At 40.2% G+C, this 16,364-nt stretch overlaps 1 protein-coding gene and 1 long non-coding RNA gene across 2 annotated transcripts in view; one reads left to right on the top strand and one right to left on the bottom strand.

Moving 5' to 3' along the window:
• Nucleotides 1–4,942: 4,942 nt before the first annotated feature.
• LOC117491606 lies at nt 4,943–15,227 on the bottom strand. Its single transcript, XR_004556782.1, has 4 exons — nt 15,162–15,227; nt 13,497–13,682; nt 11,430–11,734; nt 4,943–5,246 (listed from the first exon to the last, which is right to left on the bottom strand). It is a non-coding gene; the product is annotated as an uncharacterized LOC117491606 (long non-coding RNA).
• The window catches only part of polg (polymerase (DNA directed), gamma), a 16,482-nt gene continuing 11,572 nt past the window's right edge, over nt 11,455–16,364 (top strand). The window contains exon 1 of the mRNA XM_034141643.1: nt 11,455–11,591. Coding sequence (XP_033997534.1) covers nt 11,479–11,591 — 113 coding nt within the window. The 5' untranslated portion in view covers nt 11,455–11,478. The remainder of the gene's footprint in view (nt 11,592–16,364) is intronic.

Raw genomic sequence — 16,364 nt, 5'->3', positions numbered from 1 at the left:
AGTCTGATGAGGATGATTAATTGTATAATCTTACAAGCAAATTTAGCTAGACAGACTGGATGCAAACCCCAATCTAGAATACAAGACCAGCATTCCCAGCTTTTTTCTCTCATTGAATATTGTCCCCACATACAGACAGAAAGTGGAGATTTGCAAGCAAGTTGACAAAAAGGACAATAAAAATCAGACACACACAAACCTTATCAAGGTCTCCTCGCTCACACACTCTTCGTTCACACACTCTTTCAAAGGATATCCAGTCCAGTTTTATACTGGACACATCATATTTCTTAACCTGCATGTGCAGCACCAAACTCTATTTTTGATTAAAAAAAATAACTCAACCTGGATCCACTGATTTAACCTGCTTCTCTCACCCATCAATAAATAAGGGCTTCTCAAAAGGCTACTGTGGTGGATTCAGGTGTGTAGGTGACACATTTTGAATGTCATGTTTTTCTGAGTCCACTTTAAATAACAATAGGTGAAATTCATATCAAGAGCACAAAACGCTGCGCAATACTACAACTAATTGCATGATTTTAATTGGGTATTTTACTTGCATAGGATACAAATCAGGCTTAACCTTTTTATTCGTATTCGCCTATTTTAGATAAAATGCTTGCCTGTGTCCTTCACGTAAAATTCTCTACATTATTGTCTTGATTGTGAAAGCTTGTTTTCACGTAACAAGGCTACATCTGATTTAATTAATTTTCGTTATAACGCCTCAAGAAAACCATTGCAGAAGATGTCGTTAAATAAAACAGATCTTGTATATTGTATTTACTCAAAACGGTTACAGCGAAAATCAAGGGGCTGTCATTTGCAAACGATTACTATATTGCTCGGTTGTTTGTGGAGGAAGAATATGTTTTACACAGTCACACACACTGTTTGGTCCAACATAAACCGTTACTGGCTACATAAAAAGTGCAGAACTAATAATTTTCGCATTATTCGTTAACAACCCAATAATGTGCCAACACATTTTTCTATGACGAACCGTCAAGATAAAAAATGTTTTTTAAATCATATTTACATGTGTTTCTTTATTCGTGTAATCACTTTACACCCCGAGACCATCAGTCTTGTGCCATGCGGCCCTGATACAGACTGAGTCACCGGGTCGGCAGGCTGGCTCTCAGAGGAGCTCCATTCATTACCCGGAGCGTCCATTAGCTGTATTACAATTACAGGCCGCGAGCCGCTGCTGTTTCCCGGCTGTATCACGGGGTTACGCAACAATCAACGGAGGCACTTTGGCCGTAAACACTGATGTAAGTCGTAAACAAAAAGGTGTAAATTAACTTACTGGAATCCATAGACTGCTGGAATCTTAAACAAATACGTGCAATAAAGAGGAAATACATGTTGTTTCTTAAATAAAGACATACGTTTTTTTTATTTTGAACCTTCTGGAACATAAAAATATAAAGAATGCTCAAGTAGCAAATCTATAAATTAGCTCAAACTGTTTGTTGGAATTACTATATAATATACATAAAATACACTTTGTCGGTTTAACCCCAAACCAGAGTCAGTAAAACATTATATGATTATTTTAGGAATATGACCCTCTCTTGTGATTTTTACATAATATTTTATTTTTAAAATACTGGGGGTAATTGTCTTTTAGAGATAAGAAAGGAGACTATTCAGGTTCAGTTGGTGCTTTCCTTTTAGCCCTTCCCACTTCCTTTTCCTTATTGAGGACTCCTTATTGGTGTCTTTTCTTAAAAAGCTACATAATATGCTGCAAATTAATTTATTAAATACAAAATTAATGTTTACAATTAGCTCAATGCAGAACTGAATTTGTCTTCATCTTTCTTTATATAACTCGTGTCGGATTGTTGTTGCAGTACATTTTAGCTGACAGATAATGCAACCTATTTGATTTCTAGAATTGTTTTCTTTTTTTTTCCTTTACATATTTCCTTTCTTAAACTATTTCAGAAATCAAACATATTTTGGATTAAGCATCAGCTCCGTGGGGGAGGAACCAATTGATTATAAAGAGACCCAGACTCTTTGCACGGAGAAAGGGCCCCCTGTTGTCTGAAACCAGCTCCTCTAACTTCCCAGAGTGCAGGGGCCCAGAGGCAGGGCTGTGAGGACTGTGTGCTGCAGTAAATGTCTGCAGAGCGACTCCTCTGAAGCGGCAGTGGTGTGGGTGGTGAGGAAGGACTTGTAGGATACATTAAATCAGCCTGATTAGGAGTTTTAGGCGAGGGCAAGGCTCAGGTCTGACTGAAAGGCTGCCGGGCAGCCCTTGAGTGATACTATTCACATCCTGGGAGAAAGGTCAGTGTCAGAGGAGTTCACAGGCCCCATCCCCATTCTTATGCTAAAAGATCATATACGGCTCATTCAGGGGCTGGAAAGGCATAGACAGCTTCTACCGACTTTCCCTCCAAAATGTTAGGATTCTCATCTTAAGCTCTGAGGTCCTGCCTCTATGTTTCTCTCTCTTGCTCGTTCTGAAGTTTTTAATGTAAGATTATTGAACAAAAATTAATCCATCAATGTCTATTTTCATCTGAGCTTTTAAGAGAGTAAATCAAGTTAAAGTTGTTGGTATGTTATGTGGCATAATTTTTTTCTAGATTTTCAAAACCTTTCTCTCTAAATCAGACTCAACCAATGACTTAAATATGGGTTTTCTTTTTTTTTTCTCCCTCCGTTAAAAGCTCCTTAAAAGTGAACCTACTGTTCTTTATCTTAAAAGCTCCTTAAAAGGGAACCCACTGTTCTTTATCACCTTGTATCTGTTGTTCCAGTCACTCCTCTTTAACTTGTAACCAGCTTTTATTGACTTCCTGTAAATGAACTTGTTTAGGCGTTTTCCTGTCCGTACCCGAGTCCAGTGGTCAATGGGGAATTGCAGGAAATAGCCACTTAATTAGCGGCCCTTGACCTTTTGCTTTGGCTCCTGACCTCAGCGCCTCTCCAGCCTGTTTAAAGCCCTCTGGGGGACTGTCCAGATCGTGCCCCCTGACCCCCTGCTGACCTGTAGGGACTTCACCAACAGGTCCCTGACCAGCCGTCACGCCTCACAGGACACTCATCAAAAAGCAATATTTAACCCAGGAAGCCCATTCAAGCAACTAATGCATGGAGGACGACAGGACACTGAAGCTGTCATCAATAACCATGGGGATCTTGCATGTGTTTGCAGTGAGAAACAGAAAAACACCCAAAAAAATGTATGATGAAAATCAAACCAGTGTAAACGTTTAAAAAAAAATCAATTGAAACCTTTGGGCCATGGTTCCATAACCCCTCTACAGGATGATTTCACTAATTGGTTTGCAGTCATCCAGAGGGGGGGAACTAATCATCTAAATCAGCCGCTGTAGCGTTTGGATGGATTGAAAACATGCTGACTTCCGCATGGCCCTCCATGTGTGAGGCGTCCCCTACATGAGTGTGATTTTGGATTTAAGCAGACGTGGTTTTACACTTTGTTCACTCTAACTTATTTTTACATTACATGTTACTTGTTAGACACTTTTATCCAAAGCGACTTACATACTCAATACTGTGGGCAATCCCCACAGGAGCAATTTGGGGTGAAGTGTCTTGCCCAGGGACACAACGACATGCTGACTGCAGTGGGGTTTGAACCTGTGACCCCCAGATCCGAACACCTACGGACAACCCACTACGCCACACGCCTCCCCGCGCGTGACTCAATTCTTTGTTCTTAATGCCTTGGTGTATATAGTAATTAATAGTCTACCTTTATTTGTGAGCTGCTGCAATTACTTAAATCAGTAAAGTCCCTTTTATCTTAATCTCACTTACATAAAGAGATGTTTTTATCCTTTATTCATTTCAAATGCAAAAGTGTTTGTTTTTTTCCCTGTGAATTGCACTACTGATTTGTAATTCAAATGAATGTTGGCATATCTAGAGTTTGTAGCTCCGACTCATACATTCAGCATTTAATTCAATTATATAATGTAATGAAAGGTTTTAACTATTGACCTGATATAAACTGTTTCATTGTTTGAAAATAACCTTAAATATAATGTATAGAATATTTAATTGAAAACACAAAGCTGTCACCCTTTCACATACGTTTCGGTCTTCTCTGTTACTTATGCAAACTTAGTTAATTTTCAAAAAGAGGCTTAATTCCGCACTCAGCTGTAAATAATGTAGACTGGTTTGTTTTTAAAGCGATTTTTCTTGTTTCCAGATAGACGCAAATAATCCCTTGTTTACCCTGCGTGTGTCCATCTGTTGTTTGACTCCGGTCACAGATCAGTCGGACACTGATTGAGGTCCGACTGACACCAGGAAGGCCTGTAATCCCCAAACCTGATTAATCGTCCCATGGTGGGCAGTAATAGATAATAATTTAACCTAAACAACACAGTGGTTTTATCCAGATTATACAATTCTCCTTTCATTTTTTTAGACCTTCATTTTTTTGCAGTGAAAATCTGCTAAATGTGATTGTATCATGCTTTAAACATGTGTCTTTTGAGATGTTCATGGTGAATAAAATATGAGGGGAATAAATGAAATCTTATTATATATTTTAAAAGTGGGCAGGGTCATTTTGTCCACTGAGTTTTGTGGCTGATGAACTTTTCTTTCCCACACTGATTCAGCACACGTCCCTCTGTCTGCTCCTCCTAATTAAAACTTAATGTGAGGTCATTCAAATACGATCTTCACACACATTAACATGTGACTTAGAAAATGTCCTGCACACATGACTCTTTAAAACATTGTCTATTTTATATCGATTGCAATGTATTTTATTAAAGATTAAAGACTATAATGCTGTTGGAAATATTCTTTGTTAAAAACACATATATTTACAATCTCAGCAGTATAATATTTCATTGTAATAACTGATGTTTCCTATTTCTATCACTGAAATAAAACACCCTTTTGCCCAAAAACAAGACAATCAAATTTGATATATATGTTCATTATTTTTATTCAAAATCATACAAACAATAAACCATTTAAAATGACAAGAATGTGTGAATATCATTTCATTAATCATGATGAGTTGACAGACATGAAATCATGGTATTTATATGCATAGCAAGCATTAGTTGTGCATTTTAGGCATACAGTTATTTAACATCTCGTAAGACTCTCCCCTTTGGGCGGCTGAATATCTGAAATCATATTGTGTCTCTGCTGACGTCATCTTTGAATTTGGTCCACAATGTCCAACAGCAGGTTCATAAAGAAAGGCGTGCAGGTCCTGTCCCATCCTGCGGAAAAACATAAAAGGGAATTATTAGCAAGAGGACAAAGATTTGTTTTCCACAACAATAATACATGTTTCTAGGATAAGACAGTATTGACAATGTAACTTAATTAACAACGAGAACAAAAAACATTCACAATAAAATCAACATTTTAATCTGTAAAGCATTTCAGAGATTATAAAGTACTGCCATACAAAACTGTCTATCAACCAGTATGAAAACGGTAATAATGAAATTATTTAGTCTTTAGTTTGGTTATTTGAAAATGCTGATGTGTATTTTTTGACAACACTGAATTTGTTGTTGTGCATTTGATTTTAGTTTTGTACATCAGAAATTGTACGCAGTGTTTCAGAAAAACAAACTTCCTTTTCATGCCCTGTAGAAACAGGCCCCTGCTCTCTGCGTGTTGTTCTTCTCTCCCATTTTCAGGCTGTGTGCATGGAGGGATCTTAAGGCTTTTATCCCCACAGGGAACCAGCCCCAACTCTTTCTCTGTCAATTTTCACCCACTCCCCAATTCAGACGAGCCTTTTCTCCCACCAACCCCACAATGAAGGATTTGTCCTCGTTCTCTTTGTCCACCTCTGATATCTTTTTTTGACTGCTCCCTCTCTGCAGACAGCATGCAGCGTATGCAAATACACACTCTTTTATTCCTGAGACCCCTCCCCTTAATGAATGCAACCTTAAATGAGGACACACTTGCACACATTTACAGACAGGGCATGGAAACATGCACATATTACAATCACTGGATTTGCATGCCCTCTCCGACATGCAGTCACTAAAACATCAAATACTGGCAATTTGGAAATAAGCAGACAGAAATATATTCTGTAACGGATAAAACTGATTATTCATATATATGTCTATACATGCAGTTTATCCAGACAGATGGATAACAGAAAATAAGACACGAGAGTGTAGGTGTGGGACACAGAAAAATCTAGTCTAGTTTAAGACTAGAGTTATCATTTATTTGGGAATCTTTTTTGTGGTAAAGGGTTTTTTCTGACAAGAGTTGTTTAACCATACTAATTGTCAATAGTGTTTTCTAAGCCCACAAGTCAAGAGCACCAACACACACACAATGGGTGTTGAGATGTGTTGGATGAGGTTGAAAAATGAGACACAAATGGTTTAACACAATAGTGGGTCTGAACTGAGGAAGAGGTGCAGACTGGTAATGTGTCACTCTAACGGCTGGATGAATTATAATGGTGTCTGATGAACATAAAGCGTTCTCTCGCAGCTAACATTCCCAAGCTGGCCCGTGCCATCTGTGAGCATGTGTGAAAGGGTTTGAGTCAGAGTGTGTGTGTGTGTGTGTGTGTGTGTGTGTGTGTGTGTGTGTGTGTGTGTGTGTGTGTATGTGTGTGTGTGTGTGTGTGTGTGTGTGTGTGTGGTGGGGGGTTGACGTCTGCTGGACGGCTCTGACAGTTCGGCCTTTTCAGTCGAACATTACTGAGCCAGCCAGCCTCTTTCCCATAGCAACCCTAACAGAGGTCAAAGGCTATGTACCTCCATCCACCACCTCCTCCTCCTCCTCCTCCTCCTCCTCCTCCTCCTCCAGGGTGGCCACAGACAGAGCTGCTGCACCCATGAACTTGAACTTGATTTCTGACTGCGTGATGGAGTCGTATACACTGAAAGAACCTGAAACATTGACTTTAATTAAATGTATTATGTCAACTATTTCACTTAACTGTATTAAGTTAGTTGAAGCCATAATATTAAGTTGAACCTAATATACATAATACATTTGATTTAAAGGTGGGGTAGGTAAGTTTGAAAAACCGGCTCGAGATACACTTTTTGTTATACTCCATGGAATGCTCTTAACATCCCGATAGCAATGAATATCTTAAGTGCTTTGACAAAAAATCCATAAAAAAATGTCATCTGTGGAAGCCGTAGTACTGGAAAAAGTACGACCAATCATTTTAGCCGGCCCGGCTAAAATAACCGGATGGTCTACCTGCCTGTCAGCCTTCCATCTGTGCACAAACTTATCTCGTGCCCTCATTGGTCATGTGCGCGTTCGTGTGTGTTGGAGGAGGGGCTCTATAAGGAAGTGGCAGATTTTCTCCGGTTGTGTATTTTCAAATTCTAGCGATCTCGAGCCGGTTTCTCAAACTTACCTACCCCACCTTTAAGTCAACGTTTCAGTTTTTTCAGTGTATCATCTGACTTTATTCCAACTTTTCTCCTCTTTCCACCCTTTACCCTCGTATCCAATTCATGTACTGTACCAGTAGAATAAGGAAAGAAGTCAAAATGAGGTCACACCAAGGATTCCCCTTAATACTCCTCATTCTCATCTTCTCCTGATGTGATTACAAAGGCCGCTGTATTAAAGGCTCAGTCACCTAATTCTCCTCTACTTTCATTGGAGCATACAGGACCCCTACTCAGGGACACCACAGCCAACAGACGTAATCTGAAAAGCCTGGGATGTCGAAACTTCTCTCCATCTTCCTCTAAGATACTTAATGTCAGGCTTTGTGCTAGATTAGTCTCGGACAAAGTTGCATTAAAACACACCAGATGAGCCTCGCTTGACCCACATTGGACTCCAGCCAACACTATGGGCGGCGGGTGAGCCGGGCTTTATACATCACAGCAGAGCCGTTAAAACATTAATAGAGTCTACACATAGTGAGGAGGGTCCTAAGAGGTAACCCAGGAGCTATATAGTATTAACATTTTATCTACTATGGCTACGCTGCTTCACCAGCACAGAATTTAAACTGGGTGGCGGCTACTGTCACTTTATCATGTCACACATAATAATTACCTTGTGCTGAAAATCTCACACGGTAAAAAGGAATGCATAGCTCATAATGAATAACAGAGGAGAAAAGGAAGAAGCAAAGGAAAGTAATCATCTATTTTCTGTCATTTTCTGGAGGGGAAAAACATTTCTCTGTCATTTTTCAAGGTATAAGAAGATATTGAAGAATGTATCACTAAGTCACTGTGTCTATAGCGTGCAGAGGGAAACTCAGGGACGTTTACATCCTAAATCCTCCTGACATGGAGTCAAAGCCGCTGACCTCACTGTCCAGACAATCTTGATTGAAAACTATTGTCTGTTTCAGAGCAGATTAAAACCAGACTCTTAATCAGTTTCACCAAAGTGTTTATGAAGAACACAAACTCACATTAAGCTCATCTTGATATTTTAATTGATTTAATGTGATGTCAACCTGCGTATTGCATCAGAATTAAAGATCCGGGAAAGTCTGTGTGCATGTGTCTCATTTTACATCCTCCAAATACTATAAATAGTCATTGTTCTTCTAGCAGGCGTAGAGAAGACAAATACATTTTCCTAACGGATTTCCTTCAGTCACCGCCTCTCTTTGACCACGCTGTCTCTGTCGACTGCCGCAGCTATCACATACAGTTGCAGACCGACCCCTTACTCTTATTCAACACACACACACACACACACACACACACACACACACACACACACACACACACACACACACACACACACACACACACACACACACACACACACACACACACACACACACACACACACACACACACACACACACACACACACACACACACACACACACACACACACACACACACACACACACACACACACACACACCTTTCAGGCTGTATATTTAGCATAGCAATGCACAAGCTAACAGACGCTCAGCAAACGCAGAGGTAACACTGGTGACTCATAACATGGCTGCCCATGTGCTACACCTGCCTCTTGTGCCTCCTCTACATACACGTATAGTATTTGTCTCCACCGTCTTTAACCCTTTCTTGATAAGCCAATCTGTAGTTTGACTTCATTTTCACCCCCCCCCCCCTTGCCCCTTTGTTTTCTTTAACGTTCTATGCAGATCTTCAACAGGAACGTAGCATAGCAAGCTACAGTACCTCCAAGATTAATTTCTCTGCTTCACCTTGCTTTCTCCCTTCTGACAAATCTGCCTGAAGCTGTGCGCTGTACAGTATATCACAGATGAGCAGCGCAAATGCAATTATAAAGACAGTTCTGAGTCTTTCATATGAATAAAAAGAGGGAATAATCTTCTGACATGTGGGCTGAGCATGCTTTACATATTGTGTGGAGGCACATGTACAGTATGAGGATCATTAATAATCATTATCCACGGGGTTACATCATTCAGCTTGTTAGGCACACCCATCGCCTCAGCTGAGTCATTCTCGGTGATACACAACTGTCGTGGGAGATTTTCACGATGGCTGTCTTTTCTTACCACGTGACAGCGATACAAATATGTAGATTGTGTTTGCAGGAAGGACAAATCATATCCAGCTGCTAAATTGAGCATAGATAAAGAAGTACCTGGTGGATGATGGGCCCACTGGGTAAAATAAAATCAGGTTTTCCCTGTGTAAAACGTGAAGAAAATACACCTTTGTGGTGCTGATAAGTCTTTGCCTTACGTGTTTGATAGAATCTAATGTTAAGGCGTGATCCGCTGTGTGACAAGCCTGAGCATCTATATGCATATCATGTATGAATGCTTCTCAAAACAACATCTACATGCCTTTCAGACATGCAGAGGAGGCTGAATAGACTAATGAACAGTCAGGTGGCACTCCAGGGCCTGGACTACCACCCCCCCATCACACACATATCAAACACACATACACTTGCTCACACATTAAAACTCAGCGGCTCGCCCGACCCCGGTGATCCGCACGACAGTCTAATGTCTCAGGCATCTGCTCATGTCTAGTCTGGAGGGCCGTTCCCACCCTGCCCCCCAGCACAGGCCTGCCGCAGCACCAGCTCCCACAATGGTGGGAACGCAGGCCCTTACGGAGGGCGGAGGTGGGGGTGGGGATGGGGGACTAAACAGCTATTGAGAGGGGAAAGAGCGAGAGAGCGGGGCTGAATGATAATGTGAAAACGCACGGCACTGTTCATTAACACACAGGCACTGCAGCTGCACATGTTGGCCCTGGACACACACGCTCACGTGTCTCTTTTTTCTGCTTCAGGTTGCAGACAGAGCCACCAGGGTTACAGAGCAGCTCCACGCCACGATTAACAGCGTTCCCAGGATCTGTGTGTGTGTGTGTGTGTGTGTGTGTGTGTGTGTGTGTGTGTGTGTGTGTGTGTGTGGTGTGTGTGTGTGTGTGTGTGTGTGTGTGTGTGTGTGTGTGTGTGTGTGTGTGTGTGTGATGTGTGTGTGTGTGTGTGAGAAAGAGCGGTTACAGGGATAGTAGTGGTGTAGAATTGGAGCTTTGATATTTGGCAGTTGCTGGCAGATTTTGGAAGAATGGGACATTTTTACATCCGTGATGTTTGACATTTGTAGTCTGTGTGTGTAAAAGTTCACGTGTGCAGCATTGGAATGTATTGCTTTTAAACTGAGAGTTATAATGAATATAAAATGTTAAGGACTGAATGCATAAGAAAACACAAGCCCAAGCATATAACCAGTATTTAAAGTGTTTTAAAAAAAAGCCATTTAGATGGCTCTGGTGAACACCATTATATAAATATAGTAAACTGCTGATTTTCAGTGCGGAAATTAGCACGCGAGGAACTGCTTTGTGAGCAAATATCTTAGTCATAAACATAATCAGAGATTGTAATGATTCTTCTTTCAAAAACAATAATGCTTTTCCATGAATAGGAATCTTCCGGGTATCCTCTCCTCGACAGAATTAACCCAAAGGGGTTCTTCAAATTTAGATAGTTAAGATGCTGTACTAAATATCCTAATGTGAATCTAATAATAAAAGCATTTTTTTTGGATGAATCTACATGGTTTGCCACGTGGAAACACGACATACAGCGCTGCCTGGTGTGCATTGGGGAGTAAAGAAGCACCATGACGAGAGAGGATGGCAGGTTTCCTTCAACCAGTGCCAGCTCATTAATTTTGTTTGCTACCTAGCCCCCCCTCCCCCTTTCCCACCACAAACTACCACCCTTCCTCACCCACCTCCCCCTTCACATCACCCCTTAACTGCTAATTAGCAGGAGCAGAAGATAGAAGAGAGAAGGGAGAGGCCATGTGTGACTGGGGAGGAAATGGGAAACTCTTCTTCTTTTCCTCGTCCTTCCTCCTGCCCCCCTTCCCCCATCACACAATCACACCCCCACCTCCTGCCCACCACCATCATCACCACTGGTACCCAACAGAAAACCATAATGCAGCTCACCTCGTATGCCAGCCCAGCCATTTTAGGTTTCGCGGCAACGTTTCTTAAGATGGCTCCTCTGAGCACGCCCATACTCCAGGGATCCGGCAGGCTCTTTGTCCGCCTCCTGGCACGGGCAAAGTGTCCCCCGTTGGCAGTGCAGATGGCATTAGAGGCTCTTGGGCAAAAAGGGTGAGAGTGGGGGAGGGGAGAGGAGGAGGTGGCAATTCCGGCCCAACCGTTTTTTCTCTCTCCTCGTTTTCTTTTAACGATGGTTTGCCCTCTTTTCAGGAAACAGCGTTCATTCAATGATGTTAATCGGAAGTCTGTAGCAAGAGCAGATGGAGGAGAGAAAACAGAGGAATAAAACATGAAAAGAACAGTCAGCACTTTGACTTTTCAGTATAGCTAAACACAGCTTTCTTTCTTTCTTTACACCAGCAGTACTTTATTTGAGTTCTGAGTAGTAGTAAGAAGTTAATACAACTTTTACATCTCTAACTAGCTCTTCAATGCACAGTGCAGCACCCTTGTTCTTGTGTGTGCGTAAGTGTTTTTACAATAACAGCACAAAAAGAAACATTTGCATTATACATGTACACAGGGTGGAAGAAGAATGGCTTTGGACCATCCCATAAATAAAGCTTCAAGTGTTTCTACTCCCATTCATTAAGGAGGCGCACCATGCTGACACGCTACCTATAACAGGCAAAGACTCGGACCACGGCCTTTTCACATATCCAATATCTCGCTGTGAAACGAAGCAATTAGCCCGGTTTGACAGTGAGCTGTACTGCAATAAGAGAGTGAATGAAAACTCATCTTACTTTCGTGCTCTTTAGGCTTTAGTGGCATTCTCCGGGCTGAGCGTATGCACTGCTCAGTGCTCAAGTACCAAGTTAAAAAGTTCATCTCCTGTCTACAGGATGGCCTTGGCCTTCTCATTGAGGCAAAACACAATGTATCCCAAAGGCTCCAAGATTAGCTACAGCTTTAAATACAGACGCCAAGTGTTTTTCTTAACCCTGTGTGTGTAGGTAGCTACACCACTCAACTGCATCATTAGCAGTCTTAGAGCCATTAGTACCTGGACAAAGCAGTAGCCTTCCCTTTCTTTTTAACAAAAAGGTGACATTTAAATGCATCATAAATTGAAAAATCTCCTTATAAATAAAGCAGTATGCTTTACAATGATGAATATAGGAGGATCTGCTTTCTAAAAATAGAAATATTGTCTTTGCAGCACTGTGTGAGTCCCTAAGCAGGAACCTCCGAGATGAGAGGAATCCTGGAGGACTGTAGCTTTACATGTTTTTCACTTACTGCAGGTGAGCAGAGGGTGAGAATAAACACTCTGAGATGTGGTCGGCCTTGTCACGTGTCACAATGGAAAAAGCCCAGGTGTAAATAATAGAATTAATGATGGCTGAATCCCATTTAGCTGCTTCAGTTTCAGGGTTCTGTTGTAACCATCATGACTTACTGGGGCATTTAAATAGAACAGAGCCACCGTTAATCTTATGAATTAAACCCGTGCTTTTTGTAATATGACAAGTCAAATTGTCTGCTGTGAAAGAAAGCGTATTGAGACCCAAAATTGACCTTGTGCATTTAAAATAAATGTTATTCACTCTTTTCCTAAACATTTTTTTTTTTTTAATTAAGTAGGTTTTGGAGTTACATTCTAAGTTATTCCCCTTCACCCATCAAGCGCCCTGTTTAACATTCAGCACCATGCTGCAGGGGTCTGAATGGAGAGCCCCCCAACAGGGCCAGTTATTGACTCAAACAAATAAATAGAATAAAGTAAAAAATTAGAATCTGCGTTTTTTTTGGGGCATATTTTCTCTATATATATTGTGTCAAAAAGATTTTTGTTTTACTTAAAAAGAACCCTTACTCATGTCAGGGTAAGACGTGACTTATACAATAAACAGATTTTTTTGTGAAAGTACTGCAAGGATATGGCTTTGCAAACTATTAATCTGCCATCAAAGTTTATTATAAAACGTTTAAAGACAGTATTATGCTATTTATAGGCTATTGACGTTTTTTATCAAAAACCTCAAAGCAAAACTATTTCCTTACCTTTATGAGTTGAAAGCCTGAGGAGTCCTCTTTTTTTCGGGAATAAACTCAACGTTATGGAAGTCGTTTCTACTTTCGGTTATCTAGCTTTATGCTGTATTTAAAACTCATACAGCTAGATAACCAAAGACAGAAACAGAGCCCCTCACAATCTCGTTCTGTAGCCCGACGTCATGCTGATTTGATCTGGAAGGAGGATGGAAATGGATTAGAAGGCCTTAAATATTTGAAAACACATGTAAGCAGTTTTTTAAATTACAATTACGCACGGAGAATAGCAGAATTGAACAAAACGAGGAAAATAGTTGGATCACATTTGTTAAAATGTAGGCTAACACATATTGTGTTGGTTAAAGAAGCTACAAACTAAATCAACCTGCCGTCAAATATTCCTGTGATGAATAACGTGTCTTGTAGAAGGCCTGTTTAATGTCTTAGTGAGGTAATTCTTAATAGTTTCAATTGTTGGTTGAATTGTAGCTTTGAACAGCCTCCTTCAAAAATATAAAATGATTACTTTAGGCTTTGGTATGAAAATAAAAACAAGAATTTGTATAGGCCGAAGTCAATGTGTGGGAGGCCCCTGCATTAGCATTTCTTGCAATTAACATCCGATTTATTTCCATAAGAAATCGGATATTGTAGCCTTTTCATCATTTACAAAGAGTCATATGTGAAACTTATGATTTATATTCATATAAACCCCGGAGAGACTTTAATAATCTAGTTTAAACTGGCAAAGGACCAAATTGAAATACAACCATGCAGGTCACATTTCACGTGCTCAGATGCATTCAAAAATATCACCTTCAGGTTATACTCATAGCCTACAATTCGTAGGACATGGCTGTATTCTGTAGATCTGTTATCTAACAATGTTTACTTTTACACGAGGTGTTTTTTTTATGTAAGGCCACAGTAAGACTATCTGGTAACTAAGAATGAATGATTTGTGCTATTTCACACCCTGACTAATTGTTATAAAATCATAAATATAGCCTTTAAAACTTAAAACCTGTAGCTATACATGTAAACAGGTATAATACAAGCTAAAACTGCAGAATATGTTGCCTGAAAAGTCTGTACGATCGCATGACCATGAACCCGAGCCAGCGTTAGGTAAAGAAGCGTTTCTTTGATGCAGCAGATTGACTGATGCCGAGATTCACAGCTGAGTCTTTAAAACAATCTACTTATGGAGCTGGGTTATAAGAAGCTTAATTTATTGGGTGTTCCCGGGGGCAAAGAATCCCCTACTTTTAATGAGAGTTGCAATTGGCCTACTTCTGCTAAAACTAGACTATTTCACACCACTAGGATTATCCCCAAAAGCTATTAGGCTACAGAAACCAATTTCTTACTGATCATTATAATGAACGAGGAGCGTGGTGTAATATTCTAGCACTTTGAAGAACAAGGGGTTTTGTCTGTTTGGGGACCAAAAACGTACCCTCATTTTAAATGAAAATCAAGGGCGTTTGTGGTGGTGGTTGAATATTATGCCATCACGTTAAAACACAAACAAAAGGTAAACTAAACATGCATGTCATGTTTCCCTAAATGTTCCGCATAAATGACACATGGACACGGCAAAACAGCAGGTTGAAAACACGTCAAATGTACGTTAAAAATAGCCTAATGTGTATTTCCAGGCGCGTGTCTTACCTGTTTGAGACGCAAAGCAGACTCTGGAGAGAAATGTCCTCAACTTTAGGTCGTTATGAATTTTCCTGATGGTTTTCTCTGCGTTTACATCGGGCCCTTGTAGAGAGCTGCTCTCAGGTGAGTCCGGTTTCATCCTCAATCCTCCAGCTTCTGCCTCTCCTCCGGGCTGTTCGCTCCCTCTACTCGCTCCGCACTGACGTCATGACAGGAGCAGGGCGGCGTGTTGACCAATCACAGAGCACCAAAGAATGCGTCAACAAGACGTCTCACTCCTCACAGTTTTCTAAATCTTTTTGCAATTTCTTCAACACCAATACTACTACCTACTACTACTACTACTACTACTACTACTACTACTACTACTACTACTACTACTACTACTACTACTACTACTACTATACTACTGCCACCACTTCTGCAACTACTAATACTACTAATAATAATATATTGGTTCAATATTACATATACTGACTTTAGTGTATCTTTTAACATTGTGGAATTCGCCAAGTTATCATCAAAATTCGAAATGTTTAAATTTCAATATTTTACTTTAGAACTTACTTCGAGGGATTTCTAATTAAAAAAAACGCCACACAGCGCCACAGGAGGTCTTTCCTCCCAGTGGCCATCAAACTATTTAACTCTTCACCCTTAAGTAAAGGGAACTGAGAACTTCCACACCAACACTATGTGCAATATAAATATAATTACCATCATTACAGTACACACGCTGTTATATAACTATGTGCAATATTAGTATTATTAATAATATGCTATGATAACGTGCAATTACGTAACTGCCACTACGTTTTATTTTTTGCACTACTAAATACTGCTAATAATTGCATTGATTGTGTGACCATCTATGTTTCTATGTTTCATGTTTTCTGTAGATGTTTAATTGCTCTAAAAACTCTTTTTACTGCACTTTTAGTGTACAGTTTTGCTGGTGTGCTGCTGTGTTTATTGTATTTGTGTTACTCTGGCACAACAATTTCCTTCGGGATAAATAAAGTCTTATCTTATCTTATCTATGAAGGAATATATTTAAAATCTTACACATGTTTTTTTTTTCTTTTTCAAGTCTTATAGTGCCTCTGCAGTTTGTTCACATGTTCAATATTGAGCTTGCTTGACATTTTCTCAGAAAGGTGATTGACTATATTCAGATTTACATGAGCAAAGTAATTGTTCTAATGTTGC

Source organism: Trematomus bernacchii, unplaced genomic scaffold (genome assembly GCF_902827165.1).
Source record: "Trematomus bernacchii unplaced genomic scaffold, fTreBer1.1, whole genome shotgun sequence".
NCBI classification, from domain to species: domain Eukaryota; kingdom Metazoa; phylum Chordata; class Actinopteri; order Perciformes; family Nototheniidae; genus Trematomus; species Trematomus bernacchii.
The sequence above is the reverse complement of the archived record's forward strand: the minus strand, read 5'-3'. Positions and strand labels throughout refer to the sequence as shown.